This window comes from Candoia aspera, chromosome 3 (assembly GCF_035149785.1).
Source record: "Candoia aspera isolate rCanAsp1 chromosome 3, rCanAsp1.hap2, whole genome shotgun sequence".
Taxonomy (NCBI): Eukaryota; Metazoa; Chordata; class Lepidosauria; order Squamata; family Boidae; genus Candoia; species Candoia aspera.
In genome coordinates, this window is record NC_086155.1 from 172,769,297 (window position 1) to 172,797,256 (window position 27,960).

At 37.0% G+C, this 27,960-nt stretch overlaps 1 protein-coding gene across 1 annotated transcript in view; it reads right to left on the reverse strand.

Moving 5' to 3' along the window:
- Positions 1–2,812: 2,812 nt before the first annotated feature.
- The window catches only part of ASPH (aspartate beta-hydroxylase), a 113,444-nt gene continuing 88,296 nt past the window's right edge, over positions 2,813–27,960 (reverse strand). Inside the window, exons 24-28 of the mRNA XM_063299968.1 lie at positions 24,096–24,233; positions 13,895–14,030; positions 7,799–7,890; positions 5,701–5,834; positions 2,813–4,490 (exon numbers count right to left, since the gene is read on the reverse strand). Coding sequence (XP_063156038.1) covers positions 4,340–4,490; positions 5,701–5,834; positions 7,799–7,890; positions 13,895–14,030; positions 24,096–24,233 — 651 coding nt within the window. The 3' untranslated portion in view covers positions 2,813–4,339. The remainder of the gene's footprint in view (positions 4,491–5,700; positions 5,835–7,798; positions 7,891–13,894; positions 14,031–24,095; positions 24,234–27,960) is intronic.

Here is a 27,960-nt window from a genome sequence, read left to right on the forward strand (position 1 = left end):
AAAACAAACACTTTTTTTTTTACAAATCAGCTGTTATCAACATTTTGTTGTGATTTTATTTCTTCAAATACAGAAAACACTTTGGTTGCATATCACGATAGTACATAACAGTATTTGGCAATCTTTAATCAGAGAACATTTAAGCCATATTCATAGAGAGGTTTACTCACTGTCTTAAGGGTGGCTATGCAACTCCTAGGTGGTGCTCTGAAGCATTGATGTTTTTCAGCAGTGGCCATATATGATGAATTGATATCAAGTATCCTTATTTTAGGATAAAATAGGGGACATAAAATTTTAGGAACATCTTTTAGGAACTGACTAATCTATTGTATAGTGCTAAAGAAGTTGCTTGTACCTTTTGCTGCAGAGATAATATACTTTAGTCAACATTTCCATTGTCCCAGAGCTAAGTATGAAATTTACTCTTCTATGAAACCAGTAATGCTCAATCAAACCTTTCTTTCTTCTCAATGAAATACAGGGTCTCCATTCATAAAGGAAGCTTACTCTGGACTGCTGCTTGTCCTGGTCAAAAATTAATTTGTTTTTATTAACCCTTTACTATAGAACCAACAATGAAAACTGTTAATCGCAGCCTAGCAAATGAGTTTTTAATCAATGTATGGTTTAAGGAAAATGTGCTGCACTTATCTTTTGCTAGGATTTTATACCCTCCAAAAACAATGACCAAATGCATTGTAAATTTTGAGAAAAGGCTGCAACAAGCATTAAAAACTTATCTAAAGATCTGTGTAATTTATTTTCATAATCAAAGAATATTTGGCTCCTGTTCCTTTTTCACTTGCCAAGATGTTTTTGCCTCCAGTGAGTTTCACACACTAATCGATTACATCCACTTATTTCAGCTGTCTCTCACTTTTTTTCCTGCCAAATGGGTTAGGGTTAGAGCTATTGATCGATGTTTGACAGTCACCTCTGTAAATTTATGTACCCACTCCAAAATCACAACAAGGATATTGCACCAATCGATTAAGCCAGTGGCGGACAAAACTTGTTGGACATGAGATTTTAACACTGATGGCAGGCCAAAAAGGAAACAAGAGCCAAATGTGTTATCAGTGTGTTATAGATAAAATCCACAGACATCCAAGTTAGCAATTTCAACTCAGCTAATAAAGCTTGAAATGGTGAAATAAATAAAGCCTGTGTGTAGATTATAATATATCACAGGGACATTTTTCCTAAAGAATCTTGGTATTGCTAAGGTTGGGTATGAATAAGCCTTAAGTTTGCAGTACTACAGTGAGTCGCTTTTTCCATGTGCTTCTTCCAATAACACCTTCACAGAGGAGTATAACAACATTATAATTAAAAGAGTCAAAACTGAGACATGTGTACTCTGTGCAATATATTTTGCAGTTAAAGGTTTATAGTAGTTATAGTTCAAGGAAACTGTGCGTTATTGCTATGAGCCGAAAACCAGATGTGATACCAAAACCGAACGTGCTGTGTATGTTAGGGCTATCAAGATTATTTGGAAATAATGCTTTGGACTTCATCAAAGTATAAACACCAAACCTTTCCTTATTTGTTAATGCAGCTGTTCTCAAAATTTCTGCACCAGACATAACAAGGATACAACTGCTTTAAGGAATTAGTTCATGAGGAATCCTGAAAAAGAAGCCCTGCATGAATGAATAGGAGATGATGTGCTTCTACTTCACAAGGCCCAGAGCTCTTCTTTAAAGGATGCACAGCCCTGGGGCACATGTCTCTGTGTGTGCATGTGTATGTCCATTGTATCACCTTAAAATAATAATTAATGTGTGTGGAACCCTCCCATGAGTTAAACTAATAATTTTATTGGGATTGAAGTTGGACATGAAATAAATACGGTGTTCTTGGTGCTCTCTGAGCTTGGTTGTTTGCTTGCAGACAAGTTATACTGTTGATGTTACCTAGTCGGGTAAGGAAACATCTGCAAGCAAGCCAAGCAAGCAAGCTCAGAGAGCACCAAGATCTCCACAGTTCAACCCTGAGCTACAGGTATTCTTTTCTATGAAATATATTGTTTGTCATAATTGAATTACAAATTATATATCAAAAAGCAAGAATAGAATCTTGCAACTTTATTACATAGAAATGTTTCATTTAAAATAAAAGAAAATCAAATGGGAAACCGTCTTTTTTAATGGGAAGGAAGTATTAGCTTGCTCACTTTTGCATAATTTTTGAAATCAGGACTGCATTTTCATGAGAGCCACTTTCTTTTTTTGTTTTTATCCATTTTTTAAAATCCATATTTGTTTTTTATAGCAGCAACTGATTCATACAAAAAAGGTGTTGCAAACTTTAATCAGTACTGGGTATAATTAGCTTTTTGCTCTCTACATCTTTCTTCCCCAAAAATCCATCGTGAAAGACTAGACATTTAAAATAATGAAAAAACAACAACATTGCAATTCACTCACTTGCACACTTTTACAGGCATTCCAAAGAAACAGATATACTACTGTTGGGCGGCGACTAGTACTACAATAGATATACTATTTGTCTGGTTGAGATGCCAGAGACACAAGAATATTTCTGAGAGAAGGCAAACAAAATAACATTCTTTAACATAAATAATTAAAAAATATATTGAAGGAGTTTACACAATCCTTGTTCCTGTGATAAGAAAAAGAGGCACCTGGGAAATTGATTTACACATTGTCTAGTATTCAAAAGTCTGAGCTTGAATACCAAGCCTCAGACAATATATATTATTTCGACACTGATATCCCTTAAGATGCTTCCAGCCCTCAGTTTGACAGCTCCTGCCATAGCAAATAACAGACAACAATCAAGATGGATTAAGAGATTATTTAATCTTTATGAAATACTGACTATATTTTGCACAAATTATGACCAAATATTACTTCCAGGGGCACACTGTTTTAATGTAATTGTCCTAACAGTACCTTAGCACAGCCTTCCAAATGTAGGTCTCCAAAATGCAATGTGTACTTTGGCATATTTCTGTGCATAAAATCACACCTACCTTATAGCTTTTGGTAATGAGCAATTAATTGCTTATAACTAGTCTTGGTCAACATAATTTGAAGCCTCTAAACAAAGTTACTTGAATGCCAGTCTTGTCATAGATCTATTTTACTAAATCAAAGAGGAATGTAAAAATTATATAGTGGCAAAAAAGAGAAAACAGGCTCAAAGTTTGGCACTGACAGGTTGAATGAAAATGCATCATTAGAAAAGTTTAATTATCACCCATTAATGGGACATCCATGTGGACGTCACTTTACATAAATGGCATAACACCACAGAGCTGTATTTATAAGGTTCTTTTCTCTGTCCTATTTTCATGTAAGATATGAAACTGTTATAAAATAGCTCCAGTTATCAATTCTTTCCTAACCAGGCTTTATGCTATGAAGGTTTTTTTTAACTGCATTAAAAAGTTGGTGACAAAAATTGCATCTGAAAGCCTCCATGTATTTCAGTAAGGCTTAAAATATGTTTTTATGTTAGAAAAAGTTAGAAATAAACACAAATATCAAAATAGGGTAAAACATGCTCTTAACTGGACTGAACATTGTTTATTCATCTTTTAACTTGGAAGGAAAAAAACACCCTTGGTAAAATAGACAGCTGCTCGTATAAGGCTTCACTGTTGCTAAATCAATGTAAGTTGTCTTTTTACAAAGGGAACTAAAAGAAAATTACAAAAGGAAAGTGGTTCAAAGAAAACAAAAAAAGTATCCATACATACTGTATCTGATAGAAAAATACCGTTATCTATCAAAAATAAGATACAAAACCATCCGCTCACATTATCTACAGCTCACCCTATAAATCCACTGGATGAAATCAAAGTAGAGTTAGAAAAGATAACATGACAAACTTTCAGACTGTTCTTCTACAAGACCTTATGTGTGCTCATATCAGGGGAGAGGTGGATGCACTGCTTGAGAACACAATCCACTAAATACTGCTTCTGCACATCCTTCCTCATAATGATTGGAAATTGCACAGTAATAGTGTCTGGAAGTCTGCGTTCCTTATGATTACATTCAAGCTTTTGTAGCTGGGTGGCTTTTACATCAAGGAGTTCAAAAAATACATAAAAGAAAAGCCTGGCACATGTTTTCTTTCAAAATGTAGCACAGGGTGTTCTTTGGCTGATAAAAGCATAGAATCCCAACTTGCAGCATGAATACAGAGCATTCAGATCAGTGCTGTAATGATGTAGTACACAGAACAGGATGCTTTAAAGTCCTTACACATTCTTGATACAGTTCCATTTTGTTTTTGTTTCAAAAAGTTGTATTTCCCAGCACAAAGTGTGAAGCTCAAAGGGGAAAAACTTCAAGCCCACTTAAATAGCTGGTAGGGTGCGTCGCTGTTGTGATGTTAACTCTGGATGCCAGACATCCACAATGAAGATCAGCCGATAAGCATCAGCATCCTGCCACACTTCATGTTCAAAAGAATCATCAAAAATGAGAACCTTCCCTTCTTCCCAGAACCTGAAAGAGAAAACATTATATTTTAACTGCTGCTTATGAGAACTCAAAACTTTTCTAATCCTATCTACATCCTGGATGCAAAACCTACACAGGTAAGCACAGTTAGCTGGTTCACTCTATAGTACCATAGTTGTTATTTCTTTCATTCCACCAGGTCCATCCAATACAGGAGAAAAACTGATAACCTGGGTGGGAGACTGGCTATTGTACTGACCCAGAGGCTTTCACAGAGCAATGCACTCTGTGTACTGTTTTTCCCCCAAGGAAAGAAGTATCTGAAACTACATCTGACACCATGTCTTATTCTTTTGATTTTTTTTCCACTTCCAGATGTTGTGTTGCAAAGATTTTCAAACTGTTGTCCACAAGTTCCCATCCACTGAAACATTGTGGAATAATAGGTAATGAAATGAAAGCAACTTGGGGGAGGCATATGATGAAAAGGAAGGAACTACAGAACTATATGAAATAACACAACCACATTTTGTAGTTGCTGAACATTCAAACAGGTATTATAGTGAGAACAGTTGAAAGGATCAATCAAGACTAGGCAAAAGTCAAGAAGACTGTGTGATTGAAGCTCTACTTCTTTTTTACATGCATTGCACATGTACACTGCGCTTAAAAAGGAACAGAGCTTTGATCACACCTTTGTTGCTGCCATCTTGACTTTTTTGACCCCCTCCTGTGGATCCCCCTACTTCCCACTGCCTCATCATCACAGCTTGTCAGGATACTCTTTACCATCCCAACTGAATTTCACCTTTTTTAAAAGGGGAAGGGGGAGATCAGTGGGCACCCATGGAAAGAAAAGTTTGGAGTGCAGCCACATACCAAAACTTTCTTATAAACAAATATGAAGCTAAAATCTGACACTCTGCTTTGCAAAATCACATTGCCTTTGTTATTATGCTTTAATGATAAGAACCTCAAAATTATTTGACACTCAGATGAACAGGGAGCTTGGATGCTGCCAAATTCAGTGCCTGTGTGGATATTGTTAAGTACAGATATCGTATTATACAGCTCTGACTAGGTGGAGATAAGCAGGTTCTACGCATCATGACTGTACTACTCTCTCTGATGGTTCTTTGCTGGCTTAGTTTGCAATGGAGCTGTTTATCTTGGCTTCCACACCAGCTCTTACTATCCTTGGCTCTGTCCACTTGGTACTCTAGAAAAAGTGTGTTTTGGGGAGAGGAAAAGATACCTGGTTTCTTGTGCACACCGAATCCTGCAGCCTTCTTTAGGAATGACCAAGCCTAAATGCATTCTCAACCTACAGTTAGTGGGCCCTGTGTGAGGCCAGACATGAGTCCCTGGGTGCATGACAGAATACTTGATCTGCAAAAAGATGTACAGTTTATTTTTTAAAAAAGTCATGTCAGTTATACCAACCTTCCAAAAGTATAGATATGCTATATTTAGTTGAACCCAACCAAAATGACCAACCAGCACTTCTATGCTAGATTATGATAGGGTCCCTACCTGCAATTTTTAAGCCATTTACTTGTAAACAGCTTTATGGATGAAAATTAATGTCAGCTCCTCAGACTACAAAATAGCATCTCAATTAAAACTGAATCTCTTAGAACTATTCTACTTCCATTTATTTAATATACACACATTATATGTTTTTATGATATGTATACGTCACTGAATGTCTATCATGGATTACATTTTTGCTTTAAAAATAAGAATGTAAGTATATATATTTCTACCAATGGCTTTATTTGCATGCATTAATCACAGTTTAGAGAGACAAAATGTCTTAATTTTGTCCACTCCTCTCATATGACCAACAGGAAGATTTTAATCTTGAGCTGCAAACTGTAATTAATGATTACGAATTAAAAGGTCAAGACTATTTCCAGCCAAACTTGATTCCTAGTGATTCCATGGAGAAGACCATGTAGTTTTCACAGCAACAATATGGAAACTGTTTGCCTCTATTTTTTTCCCAGGATGCTTTTTTTCCCCTAGTCTAGCCAACAGCTCTAGAATTTCCTAGTGATCTCCCATCCAAGTACAAATGAGGACCAACTCTATTTAGTTTTTTTTTTTTAACTTCAACCAAGGATGTTTAGGTGTTGCGACCTGTTATAGATGATTAAACAATCAATTGGTTAACTGGCTTCTGAAGCTGAATCGTACTGTTAGCATTAAACACAATTCCAGAAGCAGACCAGAAGGCAATTCAATCAAATCACTTTATGGGCAGCACTTCTTTTATAGACAATGTTAACATATTCCTACTTGAAATAAACTTGATTTTAGCCATACTATGCATAATGTAAAGGTTTGCATCTCCTAAATTAGTTGCATCTCCTTCTAGATCAATTGTACCTATTAACAGTTGTGAGGGAAATTGTAAGTTACTGTCCTGTTTCCAACTGAAAAGTACAAGAACATTCTGATTCAGGGCATCCTTCCACAAAAACAACACACTTTCAAGTATTTGAGAATCCCAGACTATGAAGAAAAACATACATTGTTGCATCATTTGTCTATGACAAATACCATGCTGACCCACTTATAAACATTAGCAAAGGTAAACTTAAAAGGCAGAGACTTTATATCAGCATTTGCCCTCAGACAAAATCAATTGTTTTTCTTGTTTTTGCACAATCCATTATTAATGATTAGCCTGTTCCTCTTCTTAATATTTTTGTAAATCATTTCCTTTCCCACCTTACAAATCAAAGTAATTTGTACACATACATCTACATGCATCCCCATCCCCAAAGTATATATATTAGGACTGTGAAGAAATCTTCAATTTATTTATTTATTCAATTTATCTGGCCACCTGTCTCAAATCCATGATTCTGGGTAGCTAATAACAGTTAAAAGTGCCATAAAAATATAATAGTAAAACAAATACAAATATAATCAACAGCTGAGTAAAAACAAAACCACCACCAACAAATCAACATAATGGGCTCTGCCACACATCCAGATCCCCAAGCTTGGTGACAAAACCATGTCTTTAAGACCAGCAGATTCAGGGCCAATCTAATCTCGGGGGGTGGGGGGCGGATTTGAAGGACAGCATGTGATTCAGAGCACACATGGCTGCAAATGGGGCAGCTAAAAGCAGCTGATGCTCCTTGGCTCACATGGCTGCCCTCTGCAGTGAACATGCAATCCCAATCCCCATTTGCTTTAAGATGTCCAGAGCAGGTGCTATATGCAGGCCCACATGCCCTCTGAATCACATGTTGCCCTTTGAAGTTGAATAGTTGCCAAATATATGTAGATGTTTTTACACATCTGTCTATATATCTGTTCTACAAATCAGATACTACCTGTCCTCTTCGGCATCCTGTGGCTTCTGGGAAACGCTCTAGTAAGGCACATATTTTTGGAACACTGTTGCAGGCATTCTCATTTTTTCTTCCTAGAGTGAAAGAGGAAAAAACATAGTTTAAGCATAGGTGATCTGAATTTCATACCCCCAAGTTTAAATATAGTTATACAGGATATTTGAAAGTATCAGCTCAGTAGGAGTTTGAAAAAGATTTAAAAGTGTAAACATCCCAAAATCCAATGGTGATTGACCCTAATTCAATTGGCCTTTGTACCTAAGTACAGAAGGTGGAATACTTCTTTCTTGTTGTGTACAATGTAGTTTATAATCCCCTACTGATCACAATTAGCATCTACCTAGAGGAGGGTTGGGCAACTTTTTTCTTTGAAAATAATTTTGCCTTGGGAATAAATGGTATAGATTTAACACCAGGCTGTCTGCTTTATATGATATTGTCATGATAGCTATGGATATTTTATAACGAACTTTCACCGATCCCAGTGAAAATCATTGTATACCGCCCCGCCCCAGCATACTCCAACTTTCAGTGCATTGAGAGGGAGCCATTGTAATGCTATCTGGGTATTGCATTAAGATCTAGCGGTAGGTTCAAATGTATGCACAGAAACAAAGCTCCCTCAGTGACTGGTCCAGCTATGCACCAACACCCACTCTCCCTCTCACTGTCTCTCTTACAGCCTAAGTTGCCTAAGTCAGTGTTGTAAAAGAGAATGATGTTCAATTCCTAAGTAAATCCAAAGAAGGATTCCATAAAAATATAAGTGAAGTTTAGTGTCCTTTTACAAGAATGGTGATGGGCCCATGATTTGCACAACATTAATCTTCTGAACTGAGTATTATGCCCAACCTAAAGGAAAGTTTATGTTGTAAGCAGAGCAGCAGGGGAAAGAAAGCTATTTTATTATTTTCCAGCACCCCAGTACAAGTCTTATACAGCATCCAGGCTGTATACCTCCTGAGAGGTACATGAAATGAGCCCTGCCTCATTTTAATTTCAAATGACAGAACTGTATCTCACTTGTAACGTGAATATGTCTCTTCTTTGCCAGCCCACATTCCCTCAGGCCACTCTGTAATTGTGCCCCATCCACTCTGTTAGTTGTAAACCAACTACAAGCTTTCTACATAAGAGAATTGAAAAGTATACCTTCCATGTACATGCAGAAGGATTTTTTTTTAAATAGAGCACCTTTTAAATATTTTTTAAAGCTGCATAAAGTAGCATGCTAAAGGTGCAGAAATAATTCTGGGAAGTGCTCCAAAGCCATTTGGTCTTGCCCTCTTTCTCAGTCCCCTGCCTCCACACTTCCCGAGCATGATGAAAAAAGAACCAACTACCAGCTTCAAGTGGAACTCTTTATTTTACTTAGACTTTGATAAAAAGTCCAGAAAAGGAAGTTTCATTTTGTGTGATTCTTTCCAGAAGCTGTGGTGCTGTGGTTCCAGACGCGGTGGTGCTGCGGGCTAAACCGCTGAGCTGTCGATCGGAAGGTCGGCGGTTCGAAACCGCGCGGCGGGGTGAGCTCCCGTTGTTAATCCCAGCTCCTGCTCACCTAGCAGTTCGAAAACATGCAAATGTGAGTAGATCAATAGGTACCGCTTCAGCGGGAAGGTAACGGCGTTCCGAGTCGTCATGCTGGCCACATGACCCGGAAGTGTCTATGACAACGCCGGCTCCAAGGCTTAGAAACGGAGATGAGCACCGCCCCCTAGAGTCGGATTCGACTGGACTTTACGTCAAGGGAAACCTTTACCTTTACCTTCCAGAAGCTAAAATAATTTACATGCAGCTTGTGAACAGATTCCAGCCAGGCAAATGATCAGGCTTTTACCTGCTTAGCTTACAGTATATTAAGAGTGGCCATGCACACCTCAAAAATGATTTAGAAGACACCCTTCGTAATTATGACTCTGAATGCAGTAACCCTTTTCTTTAGGATTGGGTGGAAGCCTGAAAAAAAGGCGGGGTCCTTTAAGGGATAGTTGAGGGATGCTATTCTTGCATTTGTAGGCAGTATGAAATAGTTCTTCTGAATCATTTCTCATAGCTCTAACATTAAGTGAAGTCCATCCCCAGAAAGCCAGAAACATGGCTACAGATTATTCAGCTTCAGAAAGATAAACCAAGAAGTCCAGTCACACAACCAGTTAAATGGGCCAGTAGCTGGGTAATTCCTTCACAATCCTAAAAGGAGCCAATTACAGTTTTGTCTTATCAAATTAAGTAATTTTTTCACCCGATTTAGCCAGTTGCTGTTTTTATTCTTCTCTCTTTCCCCCCACCCCTCTCTGAAAGTATTATGTGCTTTGAATGTAGCTGAATCCTAACTTTTGTTCTGTGAACAGAAATGAGTTTGCATACATGGAAGAGATGTTCCCACCTTCCTCTTCCCATTATAACCTTGATTACACATGTTTAGGATCCTTGCAAATGGCATGGGGCTCTTGATGGAAGGAAGAGTTTTGGTTATAGCATTCCCTCCTTACATGAGGAACAATTAAGAGTTCAAGCCATTGCATTTATTTTATTATGCATATTTTATTAGCTTACAGCTGGCTGCTCTGCTGTTTGGTGATGAAAGGCTGAATATAATATGCCATATTTCACCCACTAAATAACTCAGTTAGTTAGATGTCATGGAGTTGGACTCAACTTCCTGTGATTGCATGGGGAACTGATTAGCAATTTGCCCAGTCTCTTGAAGCCTTTCTAAAGGCAATCCTGTGTTCTTCCCACCCATCTACCTTATTAGTATTACTATTCTTCTTCTTCTTCTACTTCCCTCAACCTTGCCAAGAACAACCTTGCTTGTATCACATGCCTAAAGTATGTGAATTTCAGCTTCCTGACCTCAAGAGAGCACTCAGCCTTTATTTGGTCCATGACTGGATGTTTTTGGAGTCTATGATATGATTAGTGACCATCTTCACATCAATAATTCAAACATTATCTTCTTTATCTCTTTCTCAAAGCCCAACTTTCACAGCTATTTATGAGCATAGCTGGAAAGACTACTTTTTTAAGTATTCTGATCTTTATTGCACTAGAAGCATTCTTATCTTTCATTATCTTGTTTGTCATTGCCTTCCTTCCTAAGACTTGACTGTACTTTTCCAGTACACTTTGCAGTTTTTATCTATACCACAGCCTCCCGAAATGAAATTATCTACCTTTTTGACTTCTTCATTAATTAAGCATTATGTTTCTCTTCCTAATATTTAATATTAACCCAGATTTTTCATTTTCCATTTTTGCATCCTTAATGTAAAGACTCTGATGTCTCCTTTACTTTTAGTTAACAAAATGGAGTTGCCTGCATATTTCAGAATATTAGTGTTTCAGCCTCTCATTTTAATTCAGGCTGTTTTGTCTCCCAATTCTGCCATTCTTATAATAATCTGCTATACACATCAAACAGATATGGGAACAAGATGCATTCTGTCTCATTCCATTTCCTATTCTGAACCACTCTGCTTTTCCAAATCCAGCTGGTACAGTAGATTCTTATTCATGAGAAAGAAGAACCAGATGTTCTGGCATACCCATTAGCCTTCATTCTGGCATGATCTACATAAAGGCTTTCCTTACAACATTAAGACATATTATTAAAGAAGAAATGTAGATCTGATCCATGCAGTAAAATAATATGGACTTCACTATTTAATCCTTTTACTACAAGGTTTACTGTGTTGTTTTTAACCATTGTTTTTTGAGCTCAGGAAATTCCTGGATGCCAGTCCAAACCTATGATTGCTTTTGGTTGTATTAAGAATATTTCCATTTCGCTTCTGAAATCTGATATATTGTTCAATGTGCAATAGTCCATTTCTGTTTCAGAGGCCTCCATAAGGTCTTTCTTTGTGGGCAGTATGTTTATTGTAGCTATATTTTGAGACTCAAAGTATTAATTAACCTTGTAAAACAGAAAGCATGCTATTTTTCATTTCACTACATTTAACTCTAACCAGTAATTTATATTATCAAGCATCCATGCCAATGTACTTTATGTAGGCAAAACCATTAGACAATTAAAAAAGAAAAGTGGCAATCATCTGTGGAATATAGACGTAAGGCCCCTTTAGTTAAGGGTAATACACTTTGGTAAGTGTATCAGCACACTATTTCAGACTTTTCCTTTTGGGCCTTAGAATCCACATCAGTGTGTGCAGACAAGTTTTTTCTTTACATATGATGGATATTAAGATTAAAATATTTGTTCTCTAAAGGCGTTAAAGAAGACCTCAGTTTGACAATTACTCTGATCATTTTGTCATTCCATATTTAGATTTTTAGATTGTTTATTTTTGACATTTAGAGTTTAATATTTTAAGATACACTTTATTATTTATAGGATTATGGTCTTGAGCAGTCTTTGTACTCTGTTTCCAGTAATCACACACACACTGCACATGAATTGTTCTCTTTGTATAATTAATGGGCCATTACTTAGTATACTAAGAGTTGGAGTGTATCTTTGTTTTAAATGCCATTTTATAGCACTCTGTGGGTTATATTATTGCTTTTTAATCAGTGGTTTATCTTGGGGAATGTAACATATATTTGCTTAATCTTTAGAACAGAGTTGTATGTTTATATGCTTTGTAATTGGAAACATTTTTATATTGTTGCCAAGAGTGGGGTAATAGCATGCTTTATTGCTTTTATTTTGCTAAACTCCTCTAATTCATTTGGACTTACTTGCTTACTGAGACGCACACACATATATGAGGAAAACTTTTATTTTTGTTTTAATTTATCAATAGTGTTTTCCTTTTTAGCTTTTGCATTACTTTACAAAATTTGATCATCATCCCTGTTCTATTCCACAGGTATCTACTTGCTTCATTGTCATGAGTTACTGTGCTATTCATGCGTATTACGATGTTGATAGATATATTGTAAAGAAGCAAATGCAAATCTCTTTCTTGTATTCTCTTGCATTATTAATCTTATGTTAGCTACCTGATCCTTCGCCTTTTCTGAAACTTACCTGCTTTTGGAATTCCTCTCTCCATATATTTCTCCATCTTTCTTTGTAAGAACTTAACCAAAACTTTGCTTGTGTGAGAAATTCGTTTATTGACTCACATTCTCTTGCAATTCCCTTGAGTATACGTATATGCACTATTTTCTAATCTCTAGGCCACACAGTCTTGTTCCATAATTGTTGATATATAGCTGTGTGCACTTTAACTGCCTTTTTCAGCTTCAAACAATTCAACAGATAATTCATCTGTGTCTCATACTTTCCTATTTGATAGCAGATTTATTACCTGTAGACCACTCTAGTGGAGTTAATTCCTAAACATAGCATCTCTGTCTGCAAAAGTTTCCGTAATTCTATAATCCCATTTGTAAAGGAGTTCAGTACAGTCTTTCCAATTTCTTTCCATCTTGTAATACATTTAATTTTATTTGCCTCTATTGCATCTCTTACATGATTACTCAAGTATTTCTGTCTTACATAGATAGCAGGTAGAAGCCACAACGACATTAAAATTACATCGTACTTTTGACATAAGTATATGGTTGTGCTAACACCAATGGCTTTTAAGATCTCACAGCTGTATTTATATTTATATTTAATGTTTTGTATCGTTTTTATTGTTTGATTGTTTTTATTATTGTAAGCCGCCCAGAGTCACTGGTCTGAGATGGGCGGCTATATAAATTAAATAAATAAATATGGGGTTGCTTGGCTCCCATCCACATTACCTTAGCTGTACATTTTCCTGTAATTTCATATATCAACTTAAAACATATCTTGTTTCCTTTTTCTTGTTATTTTCCTAGTTTTGTTGGCAATGATTGAGATCACGTTTTGTTCTGAGTTTCTTTTATTAAACTGAATGTGAACTAATAGAAGAAATTTGCTTTTGCTCAAGTCTAGTAATAATGGTAAGAGCAGCATGGGTCTATGAAGAGTATGTCTCCAAAAAAGCCCACAAAAAATAGGGCTAGCACTACAGTTTTCATTATCCATCAAATTTCCCTTTAACATTTCAGTTGCTCCCCTTTGTTAGCATGGAAAGGGAACAATAGAAGAGACAAGAAAAGTAACTGCTGGCGTACCTTGCTGCCACAAAGTGAACTGGCTCCAGTCACCCTTTTCCCGTAAATTCTCATCTTCTGGAAGAAAGAGACCTTTGCTTCTATCCATTACAGCAAGTCCTTCATCCCGGATCACCTTCCAGTTTTTTTCTAAGGACTAATAAGACAAAACATCACATATATTCCATATTCTTTTAACTATTTCTGCCTCAAAAATACATAGATTCATCAGTTACAAAACACCCATCATGGTTAAATAAGAGCCTCCTATCCATTTTCTACCTATTTAGTTTGAAAAAACAAAGACTAAGCCTCCTATAGTTTCTCATTTTCAACTACCTTTGTATCATAACAGTTCCAATAATAACCAGGCACTTACCAGAATGGCTTCCACTTTCATTTGCTTTTGATTTACCTAAGGGAGTTCACTTTGTGGACAACCCAATAATATGATGATCATTCAAGTTTATGCTCCAACCAATGATGCAGAAGAAGAGGAAGTTGATGGGTTTTATGGTAAAGTCCAATTTGAAATTGACAGAACATGTAAGTAAAACGTGCCAAAGTTGGAAACATGAAAGAGGAAAATGTAGTTGGATTGTATGGCTTAGGAAACCGAAATGATGCAAGAGACCAACTTATCAATTTATGGCACTCCAGTGGTTTCTTTATAGTTAACAGTCTTCAAACAACCAAAATGACACCTCTATACATGGACATCACCATATAGAGTACATAGAAATCAAATTGACTATATTATGGCTAAAAGTAGGTGGAAGAGCTCAATTATAGCATCAAAGACATGGCCAAGTGCTGGCTGTGGAACAGATCATGAACTGCTCACGTGAAAGCTCCAAGTTAAGCTAAAGAAGAAGAAGAACGCCAGTCAGTTTCCATAATATGATCTTGAACATATACCAACCATTTTCAAGGAGAACATCAGGGATCACTTTGAAGTCCTGAACTTCATTGACAGAGAACCAATTATGGAATGAACTTAAAGAAGTCTTTAAGGATGAATGTGTAAGGGAATACGAGAATGACCTTGGAAGACAGGGGGAAGAGATGCTGCCTCAGGAACGATCATTTAAAAGGGGGAAGAGTCTGCAACTGAGTAACAGACAGAGAAAAAACTTAGAAAGGATCTGCCCTAACTGATCAGACAGTAAATAGGGAGGGCAGGAGATTTCTACTTTCAGACTTGCAAGATTGATGTCAGCCCTCCCAAGTAAACCAGGCAGGAAACCCAACCAGATGAGCTATTTCTACTTTATTGTTAGGCTAGATTAACAGAATCTTGCACCATTCGGAGACTTGAAAAAACAGGTTAGTGATAAACAGGTTAGTTGTCATGGAGAATATCTTTCTATGTGGTAGCTAGGAGCTGAAAACGACTTGATGGCTCATAATCAATCAATCAAGTGGGGTTCAGGAGTTCAGTTTCTATTATGAGCTAACAAGAGAATTGATCTTCATGGCCAGAGCACATCTGTATTTTTAAGACCAAGCAAGGCACTGGTGGGGGGGGGGCAGTGACATACTAGGAATGTCAACACTGAAAACATGGGCATATACACTGTGTTTGTCAGAGAGAGATATGACTGCAGAGGATATAACCTCAAACCTCAAAGGTTATTATGCAGAGGATGAACTGTCTGAAGACAGTTTGACAGTGGTGTGGACTTCCATGAGAGACAGCGAGTCCTTCTTTGCTTGAGAGAGGTAAGAGAGATAAGTGAAGGCCAGATAGCCATCTATTGGCGGTGCTGTATTGCTGAGAGGGAAATTGGCCAAAGGAAGATTTATGATTTCTTCCAACAATTATTAAGTACATTTATAAAGACACAGCTTTGAACAGGATCTGGAGATATACCCTTGAGAACTAGAATAATGCACTTTAATAAATATATTGGGGTTGGGAAGGAATGTGGAATATAGCACTTAACTTTACTCAGTTTGCATAAGCAGGGAATGTGTCTTATGAAAACTGATGAAGGAAAATGTGATCTTAGAGGAAGGATCTTTCTCATTCTTATTTTGTCCCAACCTCTCTCTATCTCTCTCTCCTTCTCCACCTCTCTCTCTTTATATATTGATGTATTTTTCAAAGGAAATTATCCAGAGAAAGTGTACTGTTTAACTCACAAAGACAATTAAAGCAACAACAACATATCATAGAAGGCAAAGCTTTCTATGAATTCTTCATCTACTTACTTATGCTAAGAAGAGTTAATCCTCTTAAACTGCGATTTGATTTCAGCAGCAAAAAGAAGTCAAACTGTCTGCTTCTTAAAAGATTTTGAATTTTGTCTCTATTTACCAAGTAATTTTTTGCTACCTAATAACACAAAGTGATTTCAAAGCCCATATTATAATTGTGCCATTAACTGGGCACTGCTTTCATTTCAAAAGAACAATATCTGGAATTGCAGATATAAGGTAAATTCTCCCTCGAGTTCAGCTGAACACCTGATTACATGTTATATAATGTATGAAGTTTTCTTCTCTAGCAATATGGAAGTGGTTCACCATTGCTTTCTTCTGGCTCTTTTTTCCCAGAAAAACTTCTCAGACTATTTTAGCACCAGCCTTTGGTCTCTCACTGAAACACTAGTCAGGTCCAATGCTTCTTAGCTTTTCTGAAATTGCCCAAGGTCAGCTAAGTGTTGCCACCTGCAGCTATGATATACAACAGGTTCTACTGCAGGCATTACTGATGATCATGAGTTGGAAGTATGTATCTCCCCACACCCTCACTCATTTCTCTACCATTCAAGCCCACAGTTCTCCACACACTGAGGAATGAAAATCTGTAACATGGGATTTGTACAGGCTCTTCACCTGTTTGTGCAAGGGTCTAAATCAGTGTTTTTCAAAGTTGGCAACTTTAAGATGTGGGGACTTCAACTCCCAGAATTCCCCAGCCAACATGCATCTTAAAGTTGTCCATACATCTTAAAGTTGTCAAGTTTGAAAAACACTGGTCTAAATTGTGCAGGAAGCCAACATGAATAGCAGCAGATCCTTTCCTCCAACATGTGGATTGTTGCATGGCTGAGGATACAATATGTGTGGGAGAGGACAGTCTCTCATGGAAAATGATCAAGTTTGCCTGGCCAGATCCCAACCCTCCAGAGCAGAGATTTTTATAAGTGACCTAGCCATCTGAAATTAATTACAGGAAATATTGGGGAAAGTCTCAAAAGCTTGGTTCATAAGACATATGTATGTCTGAGCTATGATTCTTCCTCTAGACTACAAAGAAATCTGCTCCTGGCAAATGAATTGAATTATACCAGCCAAAGAACTTCAGGTTATTTTGAAAACTGACAGTGCAGGATATGGTTTAATCAATCATTTTCAGTTCCTTAATTAATGTATTAGCATGACACAATTGAGATACATTTTAAACAGCTTAAACTGCAGATGGGGGATAGAGAAAATGGTATTTCTAAAGATTGGGCTGTTGGATCCATATATACTTCTATGGAGGAAGTGTATAACAAGAATTAAATATAAAAAAAGTACTAATACCCCTGGTTCACTGCTCTCCCAGATGAAATAGAAGAGAGCTCAGCTTAAAAAAAAAGCAACTGTGATGAAGAGGCAAGGACATCTAGAAGAAATAACAGCAGCTTATTTCTTCTAGGTGACAAAAGTATTGGATGAGGAATGGTTGCCACAAGCATCAGTATCAGGAAAATGACTTAGGGGTGTCCACAGAGTTTGTTAAAAATAGTCAAGATGTCAGCTATAACAGTGTGATTGAAGCTCCACCCATTTAAAGTGCCATCACACCATTGTGGCTGCCATTTTGACTTTTTTTTACCTACCCTTGTGGATACCCCTGCTCCAGGCAGTGTCAAGGAGAGGAGTCCTGCCTCTGCCCTGAAGAGAATAAAATGATGGCTGGTAATGACTGAGGTTCTGCTATGGAGAAGGACCAAAGCAGAAATCAGTTGGCTTATCAAGAGAAGCAGGCTGCCTTTCTGTGGCTAAAGCTTGGGATTTTGATTTTTGATGGAAAAGCTGCCAAGACTGTTTAAGTCCACTAACAGCTGTTATTAACTCCTGGTCTGTAGGAACAAATGATACAGCCAATCACAGCACTGAAGACACCAAAAAAGGGACTGGACAGGGAGATGAAGGAGCTGGAGCCTAAGGTGGTGAGTTCTTCATCCCTACCTTTTAAAAAACATGATCCAGGGACAGGAAGAAAAATTCTTGGAAAAAAACAGCTAGCTATGGAAATAGTACAAATGAAATAGTTTGGATTCTTTTATCATGAGACACATTTCTCAGATAAAGATTTCTTATTGTATGGATTGCATCTGACTACAAGTAGCACTTTACATACTATGTAAAGTTATAAAGTAAAATTTTGATGCTGCAAAATCGGAAAGATTTATGTTCCTTTTTTTTTTTTTTTTTTTTTTTGCAAAACTGCAAACGATGAAGCAATACACTTACAAATTTAGATTGTATAAACAACAAACTTGCCTAAATTTCTTGGCATTAAAAATAGCAGAAGTAGAAGCATAAAGCCTTTTCAGAATTAATGAAAGTATCATCTTTATTAAACTTGTTATTACTCTGTTATGGCACATTTTGCTTGCAGCAAAAACAAAACTCATTATTAGAATTACTTTTTTAAAAAAATGTAATAATTTTACAGAGCATTAACATGCAAAATATGATAGTTACAAATGCTCTTTTGTAATGAATCCACAACTTTATTTTCTGATTCCTTAGGTGACCTTCCTGGTGCTGCCCTGATGATGTTACCTAGTCAGGTAATGAAACGTCTGCAAGCAAACAACCAAGCTCAGAGAGCACCAAGGACTCCACAGTTCAACCCTGAGAATAGATATTCTCTTCTATGTGTTACCTATTTTAGGTATCCCACGTATAACACCAGTTAAACAAAATATATATTTGCTGCAGCAGAATCATTTGTTGTTATGAATACAAAGCAGCAGATAAAATCAGTTGCCAGTGTTGCTCACGGAGTAAATTGTTCTAGTCATTGAAGTACTCAATCACTGTATCATTTTATCATGATATTCTATATATGTTAGTTACATTTTTCTTTTTTTATACAGTTTGCAAATATTAGCTAGACCTGGACCCTACAGTGAAGTGCCAGCAGGTAGCAGCATGTCTGTGAACAGCTCCCTCAGTGCCTACCAGGTTCTTCTACATTTAATTTTTAAAAATAATTTAAGTTTAAATCTTTTTTTAAAAAAAGCCAGCATGATGCAAAGTACTAGCTTCAGAAACCTCTTTATTTCCAAGAATGCTAGATTATACGTAAATTTCATAAATGTCTTTAGAACATAAACATTTCCTGCAACCCAATGCATTGTTTCTAAATATAAAAATGAAAAAAAAGATCAATAATAATATTGCTGATTTTTTAATTGTAGTTTTTAACGTTTGGCTGCTATGATTGCTTTTATTGTAAGCTGCCTAGAGTTACTTTATTGTGAGATGGGCGGCTATATAAGTGTGAGAAATAAATAAATGGAACTGAAATTGGTAAAACCTAATGGTGAAGAGACAAGAGAGTGTGGTAGCAAGCAAACTCACCAGTTTGCATAAACTAGACAAAGCCATGATTTTTACCTTAGCTTTCATATTTTCCTAGTAAAACTGGAATACACAAAATATTTTAAAAATCTCCTTGATTGCTATTAAAACTCTGAATATCTGAATATTTCTGCTCATGCACCCTCGCCCCTTCATTTCTTCATAGCATTATAGAGTTGGAGGGGACTATTTTGCCTTCCTCCATTCTGCTTTGTGCAGAAATCCAAACAGAAGCATCTCTAACAGATGGCTTTCCAACCTGTACTTGAACATGTGCAGTGAATAGGAGTAAAGCTACCCACCTGAGCAATTTTTTTGACATAAATCTGTGACAGGAGATGCAAATACTTAAGAGCATTTGCAAATACTCATAGGCAATTACACACAGAGGCTAGTGCAGAAGGGGTTGTATTCAGTAATAGAAGCTCACCTAAAGACACTACCTACATGTATTGGTGACTGGAAGCCTCTTATGGACTTTTTGTGTAAAAATGAAAAAAAAATGAACTTGTGATTCATGGTTTTGATGATTAGACAGGACAGATTATAGAAAGAAGAGTAATATAATGTACCGTTAGAGAGAGAGGTTAAAATATATTGTACTTTATAACTGCTGTGAAGAATATTGGAAGCCACTTCCTTATATAGTTATTTTCTTTCTTTTCTATTTTTCTTTAACTTTTTTCTTTTCTTTTTTTTCTTTTCTTTTCTAGCACTTTCTGCTTTTTCTTGGATTTCTTTCTTTCCCCCTTTTTCTTACTTCCTTACTTTATATTAGTTTGGGTTAGTTTTTATCTTTTTGTCTAAAAGCTTTAATAAAAATTATTTTTAAAAAAAGTAACAGAAGCTTATCTGCTCATATTCAACCACTGTCCTCAGCAGTGTTTCTCAACCATGGTAACTTTAAGATGTGTGGACTTCAACTCCCAGAATTCCTCAGCTAGCATGCTGGCTGGGGAATTCTGGGAGCTGAAGTCCAGACATCTTAAAGTTGGCAAGGTTGAGAAACACTGGTCCTCAGGAATCATGGAAGACTTCCTTTTTCAACTATTTTTTTTTTTGTCTTTGTGAAAATTATACTCCAATGTTTTAAATTGTGTGTTTGTTTGTGTATGCATACTTTGTAATGTAAAGCATCTGGAAATGGGTATCTAAAAGCATGTCTATAATAAGGTCACTTACCTACAAAGAATAGGATGGAGGGGAAACAGACTTTTTAAAGTTCCCTGTTTTTTTTTATGCCTTTCTTTCCCAAAGAGGGATTTCTACACTTTGCACTGGTAGGGTTGGGTGCAGGTATTTGTGGACACATAAAAATATCATGAAGATTCAAAGCCCAGGCTTTTCCAAATAGCTGTTGAAAATGCAGCATCTCAGTTTCCAATAAATATCTTTACATATTTGTACCAGTAGACAAAAATGGATAACCACTGGAGACAGAAACCACTAAATCTGCAACCTTAAGAACATACTAGCCATACCACGTATGCAAATCAATTATCCTTAAGAAAGGTAACTTATTCCTATAACTATTTCCCTGAAAAGAACAGGAAGCTTAAATAACCCTCAAATTATAAGAGATTACATTTACCAGAATGCCCAGTCAATTCTACAACACATGACTAAGGAAGGCTCATATACTGTAGCTATTGGTTACCTGAGACACCTATTGGTTCTGTCTTACCATCTTTTTCTACATGGAGATATCTAAGTATCTTTTCTCATTTCTGATCTTGAAACTTGCTATGCTTATAACATTAGATGCCACATGGGTGCCAATTTATGGTTAAAACCAAGCATTAAAGCTTCAGGGGAAAAAAAGGCTTCTATTTAATCCAGAGAATTATCAGCCCTACCACTATTCTCATTAAAATAAAATGAAACAAATTGTTTCAGTTATAAACAGAATGAAGGTATAATATGCAACAACCAATGATGGGTGATACAGTAGAAAGGAGCCTCCCCCCCCCCTCTTTTATGAGCAACATTCCAATGGGGCTAAATTGAGGTGCTGGAGAACCGCAGTGAGCAGGACAAGAAAATGAAAGGATTTCTGTCTCTGTCTTATAGTCCGTGATGCTTTCTTCAGGCTTTGTTCTTGCCAGTGGAGGGACGGGGTTTGTTCTGGCCTCGCAGGACATCTGAGCTACCACTTTAATAAACTGATCAAGCCAATCCTGTGATCGTAAATCCAGGCCAACTTCAGTATACAAAAGCAAGCTCATTGGACAGCAGCATCCAAAGACTAAATGAGTGGAAAAGTCAGGAGATGAGCCAAAGTCAAATGTCAGAGATGGCAGCTGTGGTCAGACTTGGTTTCCTTCAACACTAGCCCTAGCCCTGCCTGATTCAGCTATTTTCCAGGATATCTGAACATTCCTATACACCTCTATTTTTTTGCAGCCAGGAGGATTCTCTAAGACTGAAGGGAGGAGGGTTTTGGTCTAGATCAGAGACTACCAGATTCAGGACTGGGGTGGTGGGGTTGGGTGCTAGCTTGACATAGCTGGGAGGGTATAGATGTACAGCATCTGGTTTTTGGGATGCCACCTCCTGGTCATCCTCATTCTTGTCTGATGAGGATTAATGAGACAGGATGAGGACAACTTGCTTCTGTCAGAGAACTGAATTAATGCTTACAGGGTCCTAAGAGGGGGGCTGCAGGTTTCCAATCTCTGTTAACTGAAGTAGGAAGGATTCTTTAAAAACAATCATAGTCTCCAAATAAGATACAGACAGAATTTAACGTTCACATGCAAGACTTAAATGACGTAAGTTCTCCTTAACCTTCTTTCACAAGGAAATCTGCTGAAAGTTATCAGCTGAAAATAATGAGGAACTAGACTTCTAATATAAAAGAAAATTCTCTCTTAACATTTAAACATCTCCTGTTCATAAAATTCAGATCATTCTGTTTTTAATCATCATCGTTGCATGAAGAGCTATATGAAAGCTAAAATATCTGTTAATTTTATTAGGACACAACACTAACTAAACAAAAACACAATAGTGACTAGTAATGTCTCTCCTATAATTTGACCTTGATTACTTTTCCCAATTCTGTGTTCTTACAGATGTGTTGGGATTACAACTTCCTAATTAGGGCGGTGCATTTTTGAAAGTCCTTTGGGGCTTGAAAGAGCATAAACATAGCAGCTCTTCTTCCAAATAATTTGAGCACAGTTTTGTTACTAATACAGTTGAGAAGACCAGTTCCAGGAAAGCCTATCCTAGATGTGTAACAAGAATAAAAATTCCACCAAATGATATTCTAAATGTAAGTTTAATACTAGAGCATATATTGCAGTTAAGGAACAGCAGAGTGCAGTAATTATAAATCCTTTTCCCATCTATCATGAGGACTACAAATATTGCTGAGTTCTTTCAATCTAGCCTGATTTCTCCATTTATCCAGCTGGCCTGATATTGCCTACCATATGCAATTAAATGACCCAGTGAAATCTCTAAGAGTTATGAGAGCAGGAGGAAACATAGATTGGCCTGTTATGCGCTAATTACAACATTCAGCAATTAAAGGCTTGCCTCCCAGTAATTACTGTGAATTATTGAGTTACCATAGCTGTCTTCATCTGTCCAACACAAGTGGCGAGCATGCAGTTCATTGTGTCTGCTACTTAATATACTTCTACAATCTATTCCTTCCAATATATTGTTGTAGAACAATTTGAACTGGGATGAAATAATGATCAGTTTTAAGTTCTAGTGATGAAACAAAAGAAATTTTACTCAATGGACTTATGTTATCAGTTGTAAGGAAGTCTTGCCTGGGGAAGTCTTACATTTTGAATGATTATTCAGGAATAGAGATGGCTAAGAAATGAATTTATTTATTTCTCATTTTAGTGCAAACCTATGTGAGTAGATTCTAAAACAAAGTATAATTATCTTTTCTATTTGTATCTTTCCAGATTTAGCAGAGGACAGCCAGTTTGGTGTAGTGGTTAAGGCATCGGGCTAGAAACCAGGCAACTGTGAGTTCTAGTCCTGCCTTAGGCACAAAGCCAGCTGGGTGGCCTTGGGCCAGTCACTCTCTCCCAGCTCCAGGAAGCAGGCAGTGGCAAACCACTTCTGAAAAACTTTGCCAAGAAAACTGCAGGGACTAGGAGAGGCAGTCACCAGGAGTCAAAAACAGACTCAAAAGCACATCCCTCCCCCTTTAAAAAAGCAGGTTAACTGACCATGTACATTAGTGAAAGTAACAAACAGAACACATTGTATTAGACTTTTTTCCCCAAAAAACTGCTTCTATGTTTGGATTTATAAGGGGCTACATCCGAAGTTACATTTATCAGAAGTCCCTCTGGCTTAGGCTGTGTGTGTGGGAGGGTGATGGAAAGGGGATTCACCCAGGGAGAAATATGCATAGAAATATATACACATTTTCTTGCAGTTTTTTTTTAAATCACAGATTGAAACAGAAATTAAATTAGACAAAACAAAAATAGAAATAGAAAACTGAGGCAAGGATGGAAACCAGAACTGACATACTCATTCACCTCTGCTTATGTTCCACTATGTACATTTGGGCTTATTGTGAGAAACACAAAGTGGCAACTTTAAAATCAACTTGGATAAAGTTTCTATAGAATAAAGGACAAACAAAACTGCACACCTTGATCAGTTCTGTGTAACCTGTTTCCTTTGCTGTCCACCATGGCTGAGCTTTTAAGCCCTTGACATTGTACAGAGAACGCTGCCAGACAGAGGCAAAGTGACCCCGTTGGTGCCCAAGTTCATACCACTTGTACGCCTAGAAGATTGAAATGACAGCATATTTTTCAATCGTTGCATCTCAACTGAAAGATTAAGCTAATAAAAATACAATGATCTAGTGTATTCCCATGTGTAATGATGCATATTTCTAACACAATGATAATAAAAATATTAATATTAGTTATTAAGTGAAATTATAATGTTGATCATTATAGCAGAAGAACGTTACTCCACTGTATGTTTTGTCCACATAATACATTTAAAATCCATTTTTGAAATTATTGTCATTTATAAGAAAGCAATGTTAATCTGGGCTGGAAAAAAATATTTTTAAAAAATTATTTTTATATTATTTTTTATATTTTTTTCATATTCTCAAAACTATATAATATCACTTTAACTGTCCTTATATTTAATGAGTATTTATATAAACTGCATGAGTCAACTGTGAATGAGTCAACTTTTTCTTCTGAGGTATCATCATTGATGTAATACATCCATGGTCATACATAGAAGCTATTGTTACCCACTAAGCTGCAAAAATACATTGGAAATAAAGGAACTCATTACACAGGACTCAAAAGATACTGGGATGTCTGTGGTAGATGATTTGTAGCCAAGAGGAAACAAAGTGGAAAGAGAATTCCTGCACTGTGGCCTCTAATTCTATTCAGGAATAAAAAATAATAGAATGCCATGCATGCATAAAACAAGATGATTTCTTCATTCTCCTGTTCAAGCTATCTATACCCACTTCTCCCCAATGTTCCCTCTTTGCAACAATCCACACTTCCTGCCCCCCTAACATTTATGGAGGCTCTCTATTTCTTTTATGCCTTCTATTCTGGCAGAACGAAGAGAAGCAATACTTTGTTTTGAATAATGTTGCTGAACCCAAGAGCATGAACAGCAGTCATCTGGACTGGCATCAAATGTAAGAACTCCTTTATATGTATTTAACTGAAATGTCCAGCATGTAAGGCAAAACTCTGCTTCTGAACTTAGCTTCTGTCTGTCAGACAGTGTGAAAGGCTCTGAAAAGCCTCATTTTCTACCACCTGTTGAATAAGCAGGAGGTCATTTCCTATGTCAATTTTTATTGTAACTAAACTCTCTTTTAACTATAATTATGGAGGGGAGAAAAGATCTGTGTTTCACTCCATCTCTATTACTTCTGACCTCCTTGAATTTACCAGGGTAATCTGAAGGTGAATTATACCATATTTTTTTAAAGCATAGGATTCAGAACCCTGATCGTAGAGGGTCCTATATTGTATGGAGCATTGTTAGCATATTGTCCAAAAGCATTTAGAACTATTTTTCAGAATAGTTCTAAATCCTTCTCATCCATATAGTAAGATTGGAGTAGAGAGTCAGACCAGAAGCACAAGTTCTCCACAACTGCAGTTAAGAACTCTTGATGTCCACTTTTAGCACCTATCTAGTACTATATAGCTAAGTGCAGTTTGGCTAATTCCATGCATTTAAAACTTTAATCCAGCTATGTAAAAGTACTCATTTGGAAACTAATCTTTCAAACTATTGAACAGCTTAATTTTCAATCCTGACTGCAACCTTAGGTGATAAATGTACATCTTCAGTGATGGTCATTACAAATGCTTATGTACTGATTTCTTTCCTTGATTAAATCTTGAATTTCAGCATATCCAGGATTTTTTTATGCCCATTCAAAAACTGACTCGTAGTGACAAATTCAGTGGCGTGTTTTACCCAAAGAAGTTCATTTTACATGAACCCTATTTTTGTCCAAAACTAGATTATGCTTTTAATAACACTTACAATATAAACCACACTGAAAATTAACTAATATACCAAATCAACACAACTTTTCTTTCTATGCATTTTTAGACACAATAATAATCCCCTAACTGTCCTCTGCTGCTCCAGCCTCCCATGTTCACCAGGTACCCATGTTGCCCAGTTGAACCATTTTTGGTATTTAGATTTGGATGACATTGCCTTCCATTAATCATTCACTGTCAAAGTGACCTCAGGGTATGTTGTTCTGCTCTACTTCTGAAGTACACTCTTCTGTATTACATCACCTCTAGTACTTCTACCTACTTCAGATACACACTTCAGTTTGTTGCAGGCTAACCACAACAATTCATTAACTACTTTGCAGAGGTAGGAATACCCCTTTAGCTAAGTTAGTGCTTATTATCATTTGTAAAATCTTTTAGATCCACTATTATCGTGAGTGCTGTAATAGAACAATAGCACATTTCTTACCTTGCAAATAGAAGGTTGCTGGTTGGAAACCTGGCAGAATATTTTTTTATTACTATTTTTCTTATCTGAGCTTCCTTCTTGCTTTGTTTTTTGCTTTATTTTTTAAAGTTTAATGCTGCACCATTTCACCATTTTTCCAGTCCCCTGTAATAGAAGGGTTTCACCCTCAGCTCACTTCTTCCTTATGTGACTGGAAAACTTTTTTTTAAGAAAAGAAAGCACAGGGAAAAGTAGGAAACTCAGGGAAATAGCAACAACAAAAACAACATTTCTGTCAGGTTTTGAACTAGCAGCTTTCTTTTTACAAGGATGGAGTTACAATTATTGTGCTATTACAGAACTCAAGTTAAAGATAGCTCTAAAAGATGTTAGGAAGAAACAGGACAGTAATGAAAATGTTTTTTTTTAAGCTGCTTGTTGTGCCTGGATGTATGTGCATTCTGATGCTTTAATTTGCATACATGAATTCGATTTAACTTTATGTATGTATGTATGTATGTTGCTGGACTAGGAGACTAGGAGCAAAGTGACCCAGGTTCTAGTCCTTCTTTAGCTGGTTACTTCAGGCCAGTCACACTCTCTCAGCCCTAGATTAGGAAGTTGAAAAACATCTATCTACCAACCTACACTAGACCAGCTTGATAAATTAAGGTCCACAATCTTAAGTGAAGATGGCGGTATCATACAGTGGACTAATTCAGGCTGATAATAGTAGTAATATTACTTAAAAGCTGTGATTTCTAATTACTAGAAGGGAGACAACATTGGACATGCTTGTGGATGACCTCAGGCAGAATCAGGATGGGGGAGGTGCAATCTCCTTGATCTCTCAATGGCTTTCAAAACCACTGACCGTAGCATCTTGCTGAACCAACTGGGAGGAATGGGAGTGGGAGGCGAAGTGTCATGATGGTTCTTCTCCATGCCTGATTTGTCAGTGTTGGTAGTGCTGGAAACAGGAATGAATTTGAACCCAATGCCCCCTCCCCCATTTAATATCTATATGAGGCAGCTGGGTCAGGTCATCCATCCGTTTGGGGACAGGTATCCTCAGTGTACCAATGATACTCAACAGTATATCTCAATCATGGGCTTCCCTAGTGATGGCGGTGAAGTCATGTCCCAGTGCTTTACAGCTCTAAGGGTTTGGATCAGGAGGAACAAGCTGAAGTTCAAACCTAGTAAGGCTGAGTAGCTGTGGGTGTTTGCACCTGGGTACTGGATATCTTCCTTCTTTGGCTCTTAATGGGATTGTAGTATCCTGTTTGGGACTGGCACACAATCTGCAGGTCCTTCTGAACTCACAGTTCTTGCTTGAAGAGCAGGTCATAGCAGGTGGCCAGGAGGGCCTTTTCACAGGTTCTTTTGTGCATCAGTTGTGCTTGGATCAAGAGGCCCTTCTAATGGTCATTCATGCCTTAATCACCTCAAAGTTGGACTACTGCAATGCAATCTACACAGGTCTTCCCTTGAAAACCATTCATAAGTTATAGGTGGTCCAGAGCACTGTG